This window comes from Ochotona princeps, chromosome 16, assembly GCF_030435755.1.
Source record: "Ochotona princeps isolate mOchPri1 chromosome 16, mOchPri1.hap1, whole genome shotgun sequence".
Classification (NCBI taxonomy): Eukaryota; Metazoa; Chordata; class Mammalia; order Lagomorpha; family Ochotonidae; genus Ochotona; species Ochotona princeps.
The window spans coordinates 2565508-2580635 of record NC_080847.1 but is presented as its reverse complement, the minus strand read 5'-3'; the positions used below and the strand labels follow the sequence as shown (position 1 = coordinate 2580635).

At 62.2% G+C, this 15128-nt stretch overlaps 2 protein-coding genes across 3 annotated transcripts; one reads left to right on the top strand and one right to left on the bottom strand.

Annotated features, from left to right (window-relative positions):
- Positions 1-231: 231 nt before the first annotated feature.
- On the bottom strand, positions 232-5357 carry TAF1C (TATA-box binding protein associated factor, RNA polymerase I subunit C). The gene is made up of 14 exons (XM_004584059.2): positions 5212-5357; positions 4648-4729; positions 4464-4561; positions 4152-4241; positions 3974-4047; positions 3427-3665; positions 3191-3307; positions 2971-3088; positions 2819-2890; positions 2587-2722; positions 2369-2512; positions 1843-2017; positions 1625-1762; positions 232-1509 (listed from the first exon to the last, which is right to left on the bottom strand). The coding sequence occupies exons 1-14, from the start codon at positions 5341-5343 to the stop codon at positions 602-604; spliced, it is 2523 nt and encodes an 840-aa protein (XP_004584116.2). The 5' UTR covers positions 5344-5357; the 3' UTR covers positions 232-601.
- Positions 5358-10978: 5621 nt separating this feature from the next.
- On the top strand, positions 10979-15073 carry ADAD2 (adenosine deaminase domain containing 2). Of its 2 annotated transcripts, XM_004584220.2 has the most exons (10): positions 10979-11479; positions 12672-12812; positions 13155-13202; positions 13308-13433; positions 13526-13676; positions 13761-13928; positions 14042-14271; positions 14368-14611; positions 14707-14827; positions 14909-15073. In XM_004584220.2, exons 1-10 carry the CDS (start codon positions 11017-11019, stop codon positions 15011-15013), a joined length of 1797 nt encoding a protein of 598 aa, XP_004584277.2. In that variant the 5' UTR covers positions 10979-11016; the 3' UTR covers positions 15014-15073. The 2 variants fall into 2 exon arrangements, with proteins under 2 accessions (XP_004584277.2, XP_058530435.1); XM_058674452.1 differs by lacking the exon at positions 13155-13202 and having other exon boundaries at positions 14909-15071.
- The last annotated feature ends 55 nt before the right edge of the window (positions 15074-15128 follow it).

Genomic DNA, 15128 nt, shown 5'->3' with positions numbered 1-15128 from the left:
TCCCATATTTGTAGCATCAACTGTACACTTGCAAATGCTTTATTTAAGCATTTTCACATCCACGTGTGTGTCATTAACACTGCTGTGAGCCACACAATCTATTTTGCCCATTACCCTGAGAAGACCCTCTCTCAATCTGATCAGACCCTGGGGCCTGTAAGGTTTCCTGTGAGAGCTATCTCCATGGGAGAACAGACTTGTATAGCACAAGAGAAACAAGGCCTCCCGCACCTGGTGCCAAGAGCCCAGTCTAGGAGAGTGGTTCATTTTATTTGCCCTGAGCTGGCAGCCAGTGCATCTCTCTACTCACACCCACAGCAGCCGTGCACCACGCTGCACTGTTCCCGAGTGGCACTGCCAGGTAGCGCAGAGCCCAAGGGGCTGGCACTGCCCACCTGGTTCACCTGAGAACCTGCCTCCTGGCACCACCAACAGGGCCAGACTGCCGGCACCTTGCAATTGCCTTATGCAATTACCAGCAGGCAAACAGGCCAAGTACCCTCAGACTTGAGCAAGCCACACTGGGATCCCTCAGCCCAGGGCAGGCTGGAGGCTGCTATGTCCTGTGGAAGGCACAAGGCACCCCGCCTTCCCTGCACCCTCAGAAGCCCATGCGAGGCCTCTTGCGCTGGGGCTGAGAGCTGGGGAGGACAGGGGTGCGTTGCTGGGAAGGGGTGGCCCGGAGGCCAGAGACCTGAGAGGGGGGTGTGGCGGCACAGTCTGGGGTGTCCTTCTGCAGGGGTAGCTCAGCCCCGTAGCTCCGGAGGCTCTGCCGCCGCTCCGAGGGGACACCCTGAGCCCTGGACTCCTGGGAAGTTGAGGTAACTGGGGAACATGGTCCGGCCTCCAGGCACGTCCGGTCCAGGCTGGGAGGTGGGCTGTTGGCACTGGAGAGGTCCAACTGGCTGCTGAGCGAGAAGGTGCTGGACAGCTGTGTCCGCCGCTTGGCCCGCCTGAGCTGTCTGCGGGGCTCCATTGGCCCGCCCTGCCGCCGCTCCCACCAGGCCGCCCCGCGGCCTTCCCAGGCCTCCCCGAGGCGCTCACTGAGCTCGTCCTCGGGGGCCAACTCCGGTGCGGGGGGTGGCTCAGCTGCAGGCAGCGAGCCCAGGTCCTTGGGCTGCAGGAGCCGCCCCTCAGCCATGGCCGTCCGGAGGACTTCTGGCACCTTCCCTCCAACATGCTGGGCATCCAGTCGAGGGAGCAGTCGTCGGTGGGAAAAGGTGGGCGCAGCCCAAACTGGGGGGGTCGGGGGCACTTCCAGCAAGGCATCCAGCCACCGGCCGCAGCAGGCAGTGGCCTGGGGTGTCCAGGAAGTGGGGCATGTGGGTGGCTTGTTCAGGGAGGGTTCTGCTGACTGGGAGGTCTGGCAGTCAGGCCCAGGCTTGTCCTGGCGGGGGCTGGAGTTGGCCTGGAGGTGGAGATATTGGTAGAAGATGTCTCCTGCCGACGAGAGCTGGAAGACCGACAGTGCTGGTGTCGGGGCCATGGGGACAAAGGCAGCAGCCAGACCTGCGGATGGGATGACGATGACCCTGAAGCCTGTGAGGGTGCCCCCCAACTCAGCTCGTCCCAACACACCTATGGCTGGTGCTCCCAGGTGCTCCTCCCCGCCAGCCCAGCTTACCTATGGCTGGTGCTGCCAGGCGCTCCTGCAGCTGCCAGTGGCTCCTGGGCTCCAGCAAGGGGAAGGCAGCGAGGGAGTCGGTCCTGGACGGGAGTGACTGGGGCGGTCCTGCCAGCCTGGGTGTGGAGCTCACGTCTCCTGCAGGATGCACAGATGCATGAGGCTCTGCTCAGGGCTGGCTGGTCCACCCACCTCCACCCACCCTGGTGGCTTCTCACCTGTGAGCTGAAGTAGCTGCAGCTGCCCGCCATGAGCGCCCAGGAGCAGGGGCTGTGGGTAGCCAGGCTGAGGTGGGGGCAGCAGCTGGGCCAGCAGGGGTGGGGAGGGGAGGCCATGGTCCCACTTGAGCATTGGCACCAGGGGACAGCGCTCGTCCACCAGGTAGAGCGAGAACTGGGGACGAGAAGGCGGTGGGCTCAGGGGTTGGGTAAGGCCTGGCGAGCAGCACTCTAGACCCAGGCCTGGCCCAGGTGGAGCTGCAGGGTCTCAGCGGCCATGTCCACATCTGGCTGACCCTGATGTGGGCTTGAGGCATGCCCACTGACATCCTGGCTTTGCATGGTGGTGGTGGTGGTGGTCACCCTCAGCTGCTCCTCCTATGGACTACTCTACCTGCCACCCGTGGTCCCACCGCAGAGCCCCCTCCCCGCTGGCCTGCCCACCAGGCACATGGCCTTGCATCAGCCTAGAAGCAGGCTGTGGCGATCCTGAGGCCAAGCAGGGGACCAGACTGGGGGCACTCACCTGGGTACAGATGAGATGCATCGTAGGAGGGAGTGCCCCAGGGCTGGGCAGCCCCAGGTACTGGGTGAGCAGCACACGTTCCCCCTTCTGGCAGGAAGCCTCTGCCCCAGCACGGAAAAGCAGCAGACCACAGCCGGGAGGGCCCTGGGGAGATGTGGGGTCAGCTCAGTTGGCCCCACTCCTCCTGCACTTAGGAGGCCTCAGCCCCAGCCCCATACCTGAGTGTCCACCAGCTTGACGCCGGTGCGGTCACCCACGGTCAGCACCCGGGGATGGGCAGTGAAGTCCGCCCAGCGCCAGGGTGATGGGTCGCGGAACACGAGAGTCTCGGGGTCCTTGTACACTTGCCGCAGCCTTGGGAAGAGAGGCGAGTCGGGGGGTGGTGGTGAGGCAAGGAGTGGCTGTGGCTGGATGGGTGGGAGGGGAGGAAGCCAGGGGAAGGGGCATTACCCATCCTCGGGGGTCCACAGACAGATGGTTCCAGAGTGGCTGCTGACCGCCAGCTCCCCTGGCAGGTGAGGGCTGGAGCACAGGGACACAGGTCAGTGGGCTATCCCCTGGTCCAGACCCTGCCCTGCTGCCCAGCCACACCTGCCCCTCACCTGAGGCTGATGCCCGCAGCACCCTTCCTGACCTGCAGCACCTGCAGAGGGGTCGGCGGCCCCTGCTTCCCCACCTTCCACACGGCACAGTGATAGTTGGAGCGCACGGCTAGCAGGGCTGAGAGGGAGCATGGAGAAGGTTGGGGCTCAGGGCTCAGTGCTCACACCCAGACAACAGGTCAGCGAGGGAGGGACGGATGGGGGTGCGCAAGGGCCTTACCCTCTCCTTGCACGGTGCAGGTCACCACCTGCCGGACAGGTCCCCGGAGCTGGATGCGTCCAGGGGTCCCAAGAACGCGCGGCCTGCCCCCGGAGGCCAGGCTGACTTCTTGGAAGTCTGGACTCCTTGCTAAGGATCCGTGCTCAGTGCTCACACCACCCTCCACCTCTCCCAGCTCCAAGGCCTGCGCCTGCGCCAGGCCAGAGGGAACCCAGAGGGACCTGAGCAAAGGATACGGAGGGTGTCCAGGGCGCCCCCAGCAGGGTAGACCAGCTGTCCGACTCGGGGCGTCCTGCCAGGGAGCCAGGCCAAGGCGCCCCCAGTGAAGGCCTCGTCCAGCAGGAGCTGCTCCCAGCGCAGGGCCAGCTCCTCGTGCAGCAGTTCCCCCAGCACGCTGGCCACCGACCTGCCCAGCACTGAGCCTCCCAGGAAGGAGAAACGGCGCTGCCGGTGGCTGAGGGAAGCCCAGGGACACCTGTAGACGGGACGGCCAGAGTGGGCGACAGGGAGGACAGTGGCTTCTTCCCTCAATCCTGAAACACCTCACCGCCACTGGAAAGCTGTCTAAGAACTTGGCCAGGCAGAGGAAGCGGATGAGAGAGAGCGAGCGAGCAGACATCCCGAAAACTGTGTCCCCAGCCCCTGTCCTCTCCGTCAGCTGCAAGGCCCCTTTCCCCTTGGCCGGTGGGAGTTTTGCGCAAGGTCTGCAGCCACGGCCCAGCCCCGGGCCCACCCCCTTGGCGGCCAAGCCTGTCCGTCGGCCCTCTCTCCTGAGCCACTTGCCCCCACGGCTGGTATCCTCCGAGGTCCTCCAGCAGCTTCTTCACAATCACCACCGTGCTCTTCTTCGTGCGTTTCTGTAGGGGAGGGCCTCGTTAGTCACGCACACCCGAAGGCTGCCCCCACAGTCCACTGGGCAGGCACCTCACCAGCCAGGTCCTGAGAGCGACTGTTCACTCACCGGGTCTCCGTCCAGTTCAAAATTCTCCAGCATCAGCTTCCCCAGGGGTGCAAAGGCAATGTCCCCATGATCCCACAGAAAGCGGCTGAGCTGGGGGAACAGAGGGGCTGGTCACCAGGCACAGCCTCCTGCCAGTGGGTGCCGAGCTGGGGGAGCAGAGGGGCCGGTCACCAGGCACAGCTGCCACCGGTGGGCACTGACCGCCTGCTCATGTCCCCATGACCCCACACAAACCGGCTGAGCTGCGGAAGCAGGAGCCCGGCACAGCCTCCCCCCGACCGCTGGTTACGCCAACCCCACGGGGCCACCAACCTGCTCGGTGACATCCAGCACGACGCGTGGTCGCCGGCGGTACAGGTAACCTGTGCGGAACAGGAGGTCCTGCGCAGTCACACCGGGGTCCCAAGGATCTGCAGGAAGGAGCAGGAGGTGTCAGAGGAGCAGTCGGAAGTGATGGTGGGGCAGCCCGGTGACCCCTCAGCTAGGTGCTCCTTACCCGGGCCAGGAGGCAGCAGGGGGAGGGGCCCTGGCGTGGCCGGCTCCCACAGCAGGTCCTTGGCCAGGGGCGGCAGCCTGTTCTGGAGGGGACACAATCATGGTGACGACGTGATGATGGGGCACGCCTGGCCAGGCCCTGTGCGCAACACTGCTCAGTTTGCAGCTCGCTCCATCCTCACAGCCGCTGTGTAGTGTCATCGCAAGCGCCACCCAGGGGACTGAGGCAAGGGAGGTCGTCCATTCCCAGGGGGACAGTGGCGGAGCAAGAGGAGGTGCGCTGTGTGAGCCAGGCCGCCAGTCCCCCCACCCCCACGGCCCCCACGGGTCAGTGCGCACTTCCCTTCTCCCTTCCTCTCAGGAGACCACACAGTCACCTGCCCCGAGACACCCAGGGCGAGTCCTGAGGCCCCACGGAGCCTATCTGATGGGAGCCCTGGCACTTCCAGGCCACGCTGCCCTAGCCCAGCTCCATTGGCCCCTTGATCCCTCTGTTTGCCCCTCCCAGGCCAGGCAGCTCAGGAGACCAAGGCCGCAGCCGGGGTCTCTCCTGCCGCCTCCTCACCTTGGGCGGCTGGGGCTCAGGCAGGGTGAGGGCATCTCTCCAGCTGCACATGAAGGACAGGTCAGGGCTGTCGCTCAGGCCCAGGGGGCCACTCATGAATAACGAGGGGCGGAGGCAGTCGGGGAAGTCCATGCTGGCCCACGGGCGCCTGGAAAACATCACACTGGCATTCCCAACAGACTCGGGCTTGCCACCGGCCTGTGGGCAGGCCCCCGGGGAGGCCCGTGGCTTCCCGGAGAGCCAGGCACGGTCAGAGAGCCAATGCTGAGTGGAGGACTCAGGGTCTACCCTACGTAGCCTCCTGCCCGCACAGAGCCAAGCAAACCTCCCGATAAGCTGTCTGGGCACACCTGAGCCTGTGGGGAGGGGAGAACACGCTGCCACCAAGGGGGCTCCAGGCGGAAGGGCCAGCGCGTGACGAGTCCGGGGCAGCCACAGGTAGGTGGTCAGCTCCTGGGAGCTCTTGGCCTCATGGGCTTATGCCTGCCCAGTCCTGTGCCTCGAGACCAGGAACAAATCCCCATCACTTGCTCCCGAACCTCCAAGTCAGCCCCAGTACCGCCCTGGAAATGTACTGCGCGTTGACCAAGCACACTCACGGCAGAGGGCACTGTGAAACCCAAGGTCCTCTGAGAGTGAGCAGCTACACAGCACAGCAGCAGCACCACCACCCCTTTTTAAGTTAACAACAGAGAACCCGGTGCGATAGCGTAGTGGTTCAAGTCCTCACCTTGAACACGCCGGGATCCCACATGAGTGCTGCTTCTAATCCCGGCAGCCCCACTTCCCATCCAGCTCCCTGCCTGTGGCCTGGGAAAGCAGTCAAGGACGGCCCAAAGCCTTGGGACCCTGCACCTGTGTGCAAGACGAGACCTGGAAGAAGCTCCTGGCTCCTGGCTTCGGATTGGCTCAGCTCCAGCTGTTGCGGCCACTTGAGGAGTGAACCATCAGAAGATCTTCCTCTCTGTCTCTCCTCCTCTCTGTATATCTGCCTTTCCAATAAAAATAAAATCTTTAAAAAAGTTAACAGAACAGCATCGCCCCAAACAATAGCATCGCTTGCTCACCAAGGGCCAGCGCCCGCCAAATGTGGGCCTGGTGCTTTCCCTGTCTGCGGCTCGCGCCCGGAACAGCCAGTTGCCCGGGTCCACCTGACGGCCAGTTGGAACCCGAGCAAGGCCAGTCCAGGCCAGGTGGCGGGGCAGCCCCCTCCCGATCCGCGCACCCCCAGCATCACGCCCACTGCCCGCCACACCCCGACTTCACGTCCCCCTTGCCCTCAGCTCTCCCGGGACTGTGTGCGCCCCACAGGCAGGCGCTGGATCAGCTGCCCACCTCCGGTACCCACTGCTGCGGCTGCAGCCGCCTCCGCTGGCAGCAACGAGGGGAGATCGGGGGGAGACCCTGGCTTTGTAGGACGGTCTGCTCCCCACTGCAGTCTCAGCTCCCAGGCCCTTGGGGAGCGGGGAGGAGGGGCTGCATCTCCGACGGGAGATGCATCTGCATCCTGGGGCGACCAGATCCTCACCCACGGCCGAGCGCAGGGAACCTTCAGGTCCGCCGCCCTGCCCGGCCCTCGGGTCGGTCCAGCACCGGGACAGGCCCACAGCATCGTCCGCAGGAGCGAGGCGCGTGATGGAGAGGACGGAGCGGGCGGCGCCCAGGACCCCCACGCCCGCCCCGTCACACGGACGGAGCGCTCACCTACGTGGCTGGATGTCCGCGTAATGCTCGCCGGGTCTTCGTGCCGTGGGCCGCCCGCAGCGCTCACCCCACTAACCGCCAACACGCCGGGAGCCACCACACAACCCTAAGCGGCGGTCTTCCGGGTCTGGGCGGAAGCGTGCCTTCCACGACAGGAAGGCCCGCCTCCCCGTCCCGCCTCCCCGGCGCCTGGAGTGCCCCCTCCCGGGCGGAGGGAGGACGAGCACGGAGGCGGCGTTGGCGGGAAGTACAGCTGGCGCGATTCGAAACCCACCTGTTTCATCCACTTAGAGTCACTAAGAGAGAAAGATCAGCTGGGTCACTCATCAGGTAGCTGCAATGGTCCGGGCTGAGTCAGACCGAATCCAGGAGACAAGGAGCTTCTGTCAAGTCTTGGATGTGGATAGTAGGGGCTCATCCTGCTGCTTTCCCAGACCTTTAGGAGGGAGCCTGCTTACCTGGCTCTTCCCCGTTCTCCTCTATCTTGTCCCTTCCCCTGCCCTGGCAGCCCCCATCCTGCCACCATGGCAGGAGATGTGTGCCTTCCAGTTTAACCCCCTCCACCCCTGCTCCCGTTCCTACCCTGCTGGAATAAAGGACCTACTAAGCACCTTGTTGCATCTGGGATTTGGGCTTGCGGTAAACATGGTGAATAGAGGACTTGGCAGGGGAATTAGCTGCGTGTGACAACATGAGAAGGGTAAGAACTTTAAGTGCCTTGAAGACCTAACAGGGCAGGCGGCTCCAGGCAGCGGTTCCCACACCCCCTGCGGTGCAGCACCTGGAAGCCGTGGCTGGGTCAGTTCACTGGCCCTTCCAGGCTGTAGGTGCGCAGGACCCTGCTTGCTCCTGGGCGGTGCTTTCAGAATCACTGTCCAACCACAGATCTCGTGCCGCTGTTGGCCCAGGCCTTGAGCTGCGTGGGAATCAAGCCCTTAGCGGGCTTGCTGGCTCACTGGGCTGCAGAGTGCATGGAGCTGGGATGGCTCACAGCCTGCATTCCTGCTAACAGATCCCCACGCGATCACATTGATGACATGGATTCTGAGTGTGCTTTAAATAGCCATTTCCAGGTTCCCTCAAGAAGTGCTTGGTCAGTGTCTTAGTTCTACGTCCACAGACCCTTGAAAGCCTTGTGGGCTTCTGTCCGGGCTGCCCTAGCACTGGAGGCAGGAGGGGGTGGGGACTGGAAGCCCAACCCCTAGATCCAGAGACAGGAAGGGCGGACAGTCTCCTGCTGTCACAGGTGCAGACTCTGAAGCTCTTCCGCACCTCCCGCTGAGCTGCCTCACCTCACCTGGATGTCCCGCTGAGGGCTTTCTTAGCCTCAGAAACCGCTCAAAAGCCGCCCACCAGGACCAGGACCAGGGCTCTTCCGTGTTGGCCCCTGCTGCCGCGCAGGATGCTGGCAGGGTAGATGCTTGATAAATATTGCATCAATGAAAGAGGAAATGAAATGATGGCTATTCTGGGAACGCATCAACGCCTTTACGTACATGAAAGAAATGAAATCGGGCAGTTCCCCAGAGGAAGGAGGGCTGATTCAGTTGGTGGCTTTGGCTAGTCCATCATCAGGAATGCGCTTGTCATGGTAAGATGACCTCAGGCATCCTCTCCTGGGAACTGAGGAGAATACATTCAGGAGGATGACTAATATACCACAAATCTGAAGTGCCTGCTGTGCTTATTTAAATGTGTGATTAATAATCAGGGCCATATAGTTTGTACAAATGCATCTTAGGAGTTATGTATGCAAAAATATGGATGGCGCTAACTTTGGCTTTGTGTGTGTGAACGCGAACACGGGGGCAACTATGGAGGCCAGAAGTTCAAGGTGGGTCAGCAGGCTGTGCTCCCTCCCGGCAGCCCCAGGGGGACGGCCACGTCCTGCCCGATCGGTGGCCAGTCCTGAGTCCAGCCGTTCTCTCTCTTAACCTTTCCAGAAAGCTCTGCGATGACATGAAAGCCAGCCAGGAAAGCGTCCCTGTTTTAAAGCCAGCTGGTGTGCACTTTAATTCCACCCTCGACCCCCTCGCCAAACAGCAGAGCAGGGTGTCGTCCCTGGTCCCTGAGGCCTGGGACCCACATGTCTCCAGGGGCCTGGCAGCCCCACCTCACTGCACCACGGAGCTCACCAAGCTTTCGCACATGTGTAAATACACCTGACCGGGTCTCATATCAAGTTGCAGAACTTGGTCATTCTAGAACATTCTCTGTTGTTTTCTACCCAAGAACCCCTTTAAGAGATAAGCTGTTGTCTAAGCACCACAGCTTGGCTTTGCCTGTTCAAGGTCTGTCCAGACATGCAGACGCCATACCTGGCAGGCAGACACCCATGTTGTACACATAACAGCTTGTTTCCTTGCTGAATGACTGGGTCGTCATCCACCGTGCCACTGGATCACCACCCGTACCTGCAGGGTCCTCTGGGTCCTGTCCGTGTTTGCGAGTCTGTGGATAACTCCAGTGCTAGACCTCCGCCTTAAAGATCTGTGGTTTCGTGGTATTTTTATGTTAATACAAAATCCTTTTTTGGGGGGAGGGTTCAGAGGAACAGGGGGGTACAGAACAGGTAGCCTTTGGCCAGTAAGTTTTTTTTTTTTTTTTAAAGATTTATTCATTTTATTACAGCCAGATATATACAGAGGAGAAGAGACAGAGAGGAAGATCTTCCATCCGATGATTCACTCTCCAAGTGAGCCGCAACAGGCCGGTAAGCACGCCGATCCGAAGCCGGGAACCTGGAACCTCTTCCGGGTCTCCCACGCGGGTGCAGTGTCCCAATGCATTGGGCCATCCTCAACTGCTTTCCCAGGCCACAAGCAGGGAGCTGGATGGGAAGTGGAGCTGCCGGGATTAGAACTGGCGCCCATATGGGACCCTGGGGCTTTCAAGGCGAGGACTTTAGCCACTAGGCCACGGCGCCGTGCCCCCAGTAAGGTTTTAAAACACAAATTCTGGGATTAGTTCAATTAGCTAATCCTTCACCTCCAACTGCCAGGAACTGATATGGGAGCTGGTTCATGTCCCAGATGCTCCACTTCCCATCCAGCTCCCTGCTTGTGGCCTGGGAAAGCAGTAAAGGATAGCCCAAAGCCTTGGGACCCTGCACCCGTGTGGCAGAGCCAGAAAAAGCTCCAGGCTCCTGGCTTCGGATCGGCCCAGCTCTGGCTGTTGTGGCCATTTGGGGAGTAAACCGGCAGATGGTGCAACTTTGTCCTCTCTGTAATTCTGACTTTCCGATTAAAAAAAAAAATCTTTTTTTTTTTAAAGATTTTCATTTTATTACAGTCAGATATACAGAGGAGGAGAGACAGAGAGGAAGATCTTCCATCCGATGATTCACTCCCCAAGTGAGCCGCAACGGGCCGATGCGCGCCGATCCGAAGCCGGGAACCTGGAACCTCTTCCGGGTCTCCCACGCGGGTGCAGGGTCCCAATGCATTGGGCCGTCCTCAACTGCTTTCCCAGGCCACAAGCAGGGAGCTGGATGGGAAGTGGCGCTGCCGGGTTAGAACCGGCGCCCATATGGGATCCCGGGGCTTTCAAGGCGAGGACTTTAGCCGCTAGGCCACGCCGCCGGGCCCCCCCAAAAAAAATCTTAAAAAATACATAAAACGTGGATTCTGCCTAACCCAGGGGTGTTGATTAGACACGGGACCCAGGCTGGGGTTAAGGGCTCTGATGGGATGTGTGTTTGTTGGAGCCTGAGCTGCACTCAAAACTCCAAACCCCGTGGCAAGGTCTTGGGTTTCCCCAGGAACACCCAAAGTTAGAGACAAGGCTGGTAGGAGGGAGCCGTCCTCCTAGCTAAGCCTTCCGAGCCTCACTCGGGCAGGGCGGTGCCTCCCACCCACTTCCCAGCTGGGCACCTGGCCTTCCCTCCCAAGTGGACCAGTCGCCTGCGCTCCCCCTGCCTCCCAGCCCCCACCACCCAGCTCTGCGGCCTCATTGGGCAGCAGCGAGGCTGGAGGCTGGCGGGTGGAGCTCGCAGAGGGAGGTTCACGTGCTGCCCACGTGGGACGTCCAAGGGCGCGTGCGAAAGGGTGCGGCCAGCGCCAGAACGGACGTAGGCGCATCGTGGGATACTCCAGGCCAGCCATGGATTCGCTGGCCAGCTCAGTCCAGGCCACCGATGATGGTGCCCGCAGGAAGCCCCGCCTGGCCGCCTCGTTGCAGATCAACCCCGGGCCCAAACCCTGGCGCCCCTCGGCCAGCCTGAACCGGAACGCCTGGGAGCGTGCGTCTACTCCCAGCGTGGAGGAAGACCTGGAGGGGTCTGAGCAGGCCCTGGTCTCAGTGGTGGTGGACGGTGGCCCTGGGGCAGGGGCCGAAGTTGAGGAAGTAGGGACAGCCCGGGCTGCGGAAGATGTAGGGGCACAGCTGGGGAAGGCCCCGAGAGGCTCGGGCCCCCTAGCAGGGCCCGCTGGAGACTTCCAGGGGGTCTCCAGACAGATGAGCCTGCCACTCAAAGACCCAGCCCCTAGCCAGGCTGTGTCCTTGCTGGCCCAGTATGCGGCAGGCCTGGGCATCTCGCTTGTCTTCAGAGAGGACCACAGGGCAGGTGAGTCAGGAGCGCTGCCCGCAAGAACACCCGGTTGTGGTGGGGAGAGGTTTGGTGGGACAGCCCCAGGTGCAGGCCAGAGGAACCACAAGCTGGGCTGGAGCTGGGCTGGGCTGGGCTGCCGCAGCATCAGCTCCACAGGCCGCACCTGCCCCGTGGCCCTGAGGAGACCTGAACCCCCGCTTCTGCCCTTCCAATCTAAACTGTGCTTTAAAGGGTCCATTGCAGACAGTTATGGTTGCCATGGGAACCCTGGGTGAGGGCTACTCCCCCACTTGGTAGAAGCAATATTGTATCCACTGTCCAGAGGTCAAGAAGTAGCAACTGGATACTCTGTTCTTTGGGGTCTGACACTTCAGTGTGTGTTTAAGAACAGGAGACCCTTCACAGGAAATCCTATTCAGTTACTGTGATACCACTGTCAGCCACTTGCATTAACGGTGAGCTGGGTGAGCTGGATGCAGCGGTCATGCTCTTGTGGCCTTCTGGGCCATCTCTGCCTGGCACACACACGCTCAGTTGCCCAGCCATGGTCAGAAGCAGTTGATCAACCTGCCTGTGTCTGTCTGGCGGGTCTAAAGACCAAGGGCTGCTTGTAGTAGTGCGGATTGTCCTCATGCAAAAAGTTGGTCTTGGGCCCGGCGTGGTGGCCTAGCGGCTAAAGTCCTCACCTTGAACATGCCGGCATCCCATATGGGTCCCGGTTCTAGTCCCGGCAGCTCCACTTCCCTGCTTGTGGCCTGGGAAAGCAGTGGAGGATGTCCCAAAGCCTTGGGACCCTGCACCCGCGTGGGAAACCTGGAGGAAGTTCCTGGCTCTTGGCTCCGGATCAGCACAGCACCAGCCGTTGCAGTCACTTGGGGAGTCAATCATTGGACGGAAGCTCTTGCTCTCTGTCTCTCCTCCTCTCTGTATATCTGATTTTGTAATAAAAATAAATGAATCTTAAAGATAAGTTGGTCCTGCTAGGAACCACGTGACCCTGGCCTGTCCCGCAAGCCAACACGGGTTGACCTGGGGCAGCCTGATGAAGGTGCCGCCCCAGCAGGCACCTTGTGCCGCTGTGTCCCCAGGACACTACGCCCCTTCCCCCCATGGTGCTGGCATTGGTGGGAGGCCCTGGCAGGGGCTGGGGGCCACTGTGACGCCCCTCTTGCCAGGCTGAGGCCTGCTCCCTGCCCCCCTTCCGCAGGCGCATGCTTGCCTTTCTCGGCACAAGTGGAGCTGGATGGCGTGGTATGCCCGGCAGGCACTGCCAGTAACAAAATGGAGGCCAAGCAGCAGGCAGCGCTGTCTGCCCTCCGCTACATCCGGAGTCAGCTGGAGAGCCCAGGTCAGAGCGGCCCCGGGCGGTTCAGTGCAGGGCTAGGGGGAGTGTCTGCTGTCCTACCTCTGGGGAGGTCGGTGGTTGTGGCGTGTGTACCTGCATGCACAGTGCGTGTTGACAGAAACGGTTAGGTTGTGCAAGGTCCGAGAGCGGACCTGCAGGGGGCCGTGTGCCCGCTCCATGCGAAGTCCTTTGAGCCTGCACCCACTCTGGGGGCAAACCGAGCAGCTCTCCATGTCCACAAGGTGAAAACTGGGCCTCCTCTCCTCCCTGGCTACTTGAAGTCTGGGAGGGAGCCCCAGCTGCCCCCTTCCCCAGGGCAGCAGGGGAGTCTCTCGTCTCTTCTAGATCCCATGCAGACGCCCAGCAGGCCAGCCTTCACTTCTGTGAGTGTAGGTAGGTGGCCGGGGCTGGCCGGGGCTGGCCGGGGCTGGCCGGGGCCCATGTCAGGGATGGGGAGGTTGGCCTGGGTTCCCACCGCCACTTCATCCCCCTGCGCAGAGCACATCCTGACCCACGAGCAGCGCTGTGCGGCTGCCGTCAGTGCCGGCTTTGACCGCCTGCTGGACGAAAACTCGCCGTACCAGGCCTGCAAGGGGACTGTGGCTGCAGTCATCTTGGAAAGAGGTAGGGGTGCCCAGCCATGTCCCCCCTCTTTTTGGAAGGACCTCCTTGGGCGCCTCCAGTGGACGGTCGAGCCCTGTTCGCTGTTTCTACAGAGATCCCGGATGCCAAGGGCTACACCAAGGAGATCTACCAGCTGGTGGCGCTGGGCACAGGCAGCAGCAGCTGTGGTGGCCGGCTGGAGTTCTCAGGCCGCCAGCTACATGACTGCCACGGCCTGGTTGTGGCCCGCAGGGCCCTGCTGAGGTGAGAGCAGGCAGGGCCAGCACTTGGCCCAGCCCGGCCCAGCCAGGATGCCGTCCCAGCTGTCTGCCTGCCTCATGCTTGCAGGTTCCTCTTCCGACAGCTCCTACTGGCCACGCTGGGAGGCCCCAAGGGCCAGGAGCGCTCCGTGCTAGCCCCTCAGTTGGGCCCCGGGCCCCCCTTTGCCCTCAAGCCCCGGATCTTCCTGCATCTCTATGTCAGCAACACGCCCAAAGGAGCGGCCCATGACGTCTAGTGCGTGCGGTTCCCCTTGGGTGGGAACCCTGGGATTGACGGTGGGGTGCAGGGGCTGCCAGAGGAAGGCCCCTGACGCTTGGCCCCTGTGCCCTTCCCCCGGCTCCCTGCAGCCTCCCGCTGACCTTGGAAGCAGGCCTCCTGCACAGCCCCGCCTTCTGCCTGCAGGCCCATGTGCAGGGGCAGCTAAAGCCTGTGGGCTACCTGGCCCCCTCACTCCGTGACACCCACATGGGCTGCCTGTCTGCCAGTGACAAGTTGGCACGCTGGGCTGTGCTGGGGCTGGGCGGTGCGCTGCTGAGCCACTTCCTGCCGCCGTTCTATGCCACCAGCCTCGTCTTGGGTGAGGGGATGGGGCGGCCGGGTTCTGTGGGTGCTGTGTGGGAGGCACCCATAGTAGGGGTGGCTCAAACCTGGCCCCTTGCCCCCCTGCCCTCAGCGGACCCCTGCCACCACCTGCCCACTGTGAACAGAGCCGTGCATACACGGCCCAGCCTGGACAGCACCCTCGGGCCATGCCTGCCGCCACCCTATGGCCGCAACACCCTGCACCTGTTTTCAGGGCCCTCTGTGGCCCCTGCCAACTCTGTCTCCAACACCTGCCACAACCTGAGCCTCAATTGGAGCCTGGGGGACCCTGACGTGGAGGTGGTGGATGTCACCACAGGGCGTGTGAAGGCCGAGTAAGCGAGTGCTGGGTCATCACGGGATGGTCCTGGGGTGGGCCTCTCCTCTTCCCTCCCCTCCTCTTAACTCCTACCACCTTCTCCCCGCTCAGCGGCAGCCTCGGGCCTCCATCTCGCCTCTGCAAGGCAGCCTTTCTCCGGGCCTTCCGCCAGGCCGCCCGTGCGTTGCGCAAGAGCCACCTGCTGGCCCTGAAGACCTACGAGGCAGCCAAGGTCAGTTCTTGCCCTCTCGGTCCCTTCCCCTGCCCCCGTACCCTCCCACCTCTCTCATGGCCCCTGTGTCTCCTGCCCTAGGCTGGGCCCTACCAGGAGGCTCGCCAGCAGCTCTCTGCCCTCCTAGACCAGCAGGGCCTGGGGGCCTGGCCCTCGAAACCGCTCATGGGCAAATTCAGGAACTGAGACAGATGTTTGGACTGAGGCCCTGTCACCGTGGGACAGCGCCTTGCTGGAGGAGGGCACCATGGTGCTGGGGGTGGGGGGTAAGGCAAAGGGAGGAGGGGCAGGGCGGGGGGAG

What these genes read in the sequence shown, in the direction of transcription:
- TAF1C (XM_004584059.2), bottom strand. Translation starts at nt 5,343, where the DNA reads ATGGACTTCCCCGACTGCCTCCGCCCCTCGTTATTCATGAGTGGCCCC. An exon ending in TGCTGGATGTCACCGAGCAG is followed by an intron (nt 4,242 to 4,463) that starts GTTGGTGGCCCC and finishes CTGTTCCCCCAG; the next exon opens with CTCAGCCGCTTTCTGTGGGA. An exon ending in GCTGCGGGCATCAGCCTCAG is followed by an intron (nt 2,891 to 2,970) that starts GTGAGGGGCAGG and finishes CCTGTGCTCCAG; the next exon opens with CCCTCACCTGCCAGGGGAGC.
- ADAD2 (XM_004584220.2), top strand. Translation starts at nt 11,017, where the DNA reads ATGGATTCGCTGGCCAGCTCAGTCCAGGCCACCGATGATGGTGCCCGC. An exon ending in TGCAGTCATCTTGGAAAGAG is followed by an intron (nt 13,434 to 13,525) that starts GTAGGGGTGCCC and finishes CTGTTTCTACAG; the next exon opens with AGATCCCGGATGCCAAGGGC. An exon ending in GCCCGCAGGGCCCTGCTGAG is followed by an intron (nt 13,677 to 13,760) that starts GTGAGAGCAGGC and finishes TCATGCTTGCAG; the next exon opens with GTTCCTCTTCCGACAGCTCC.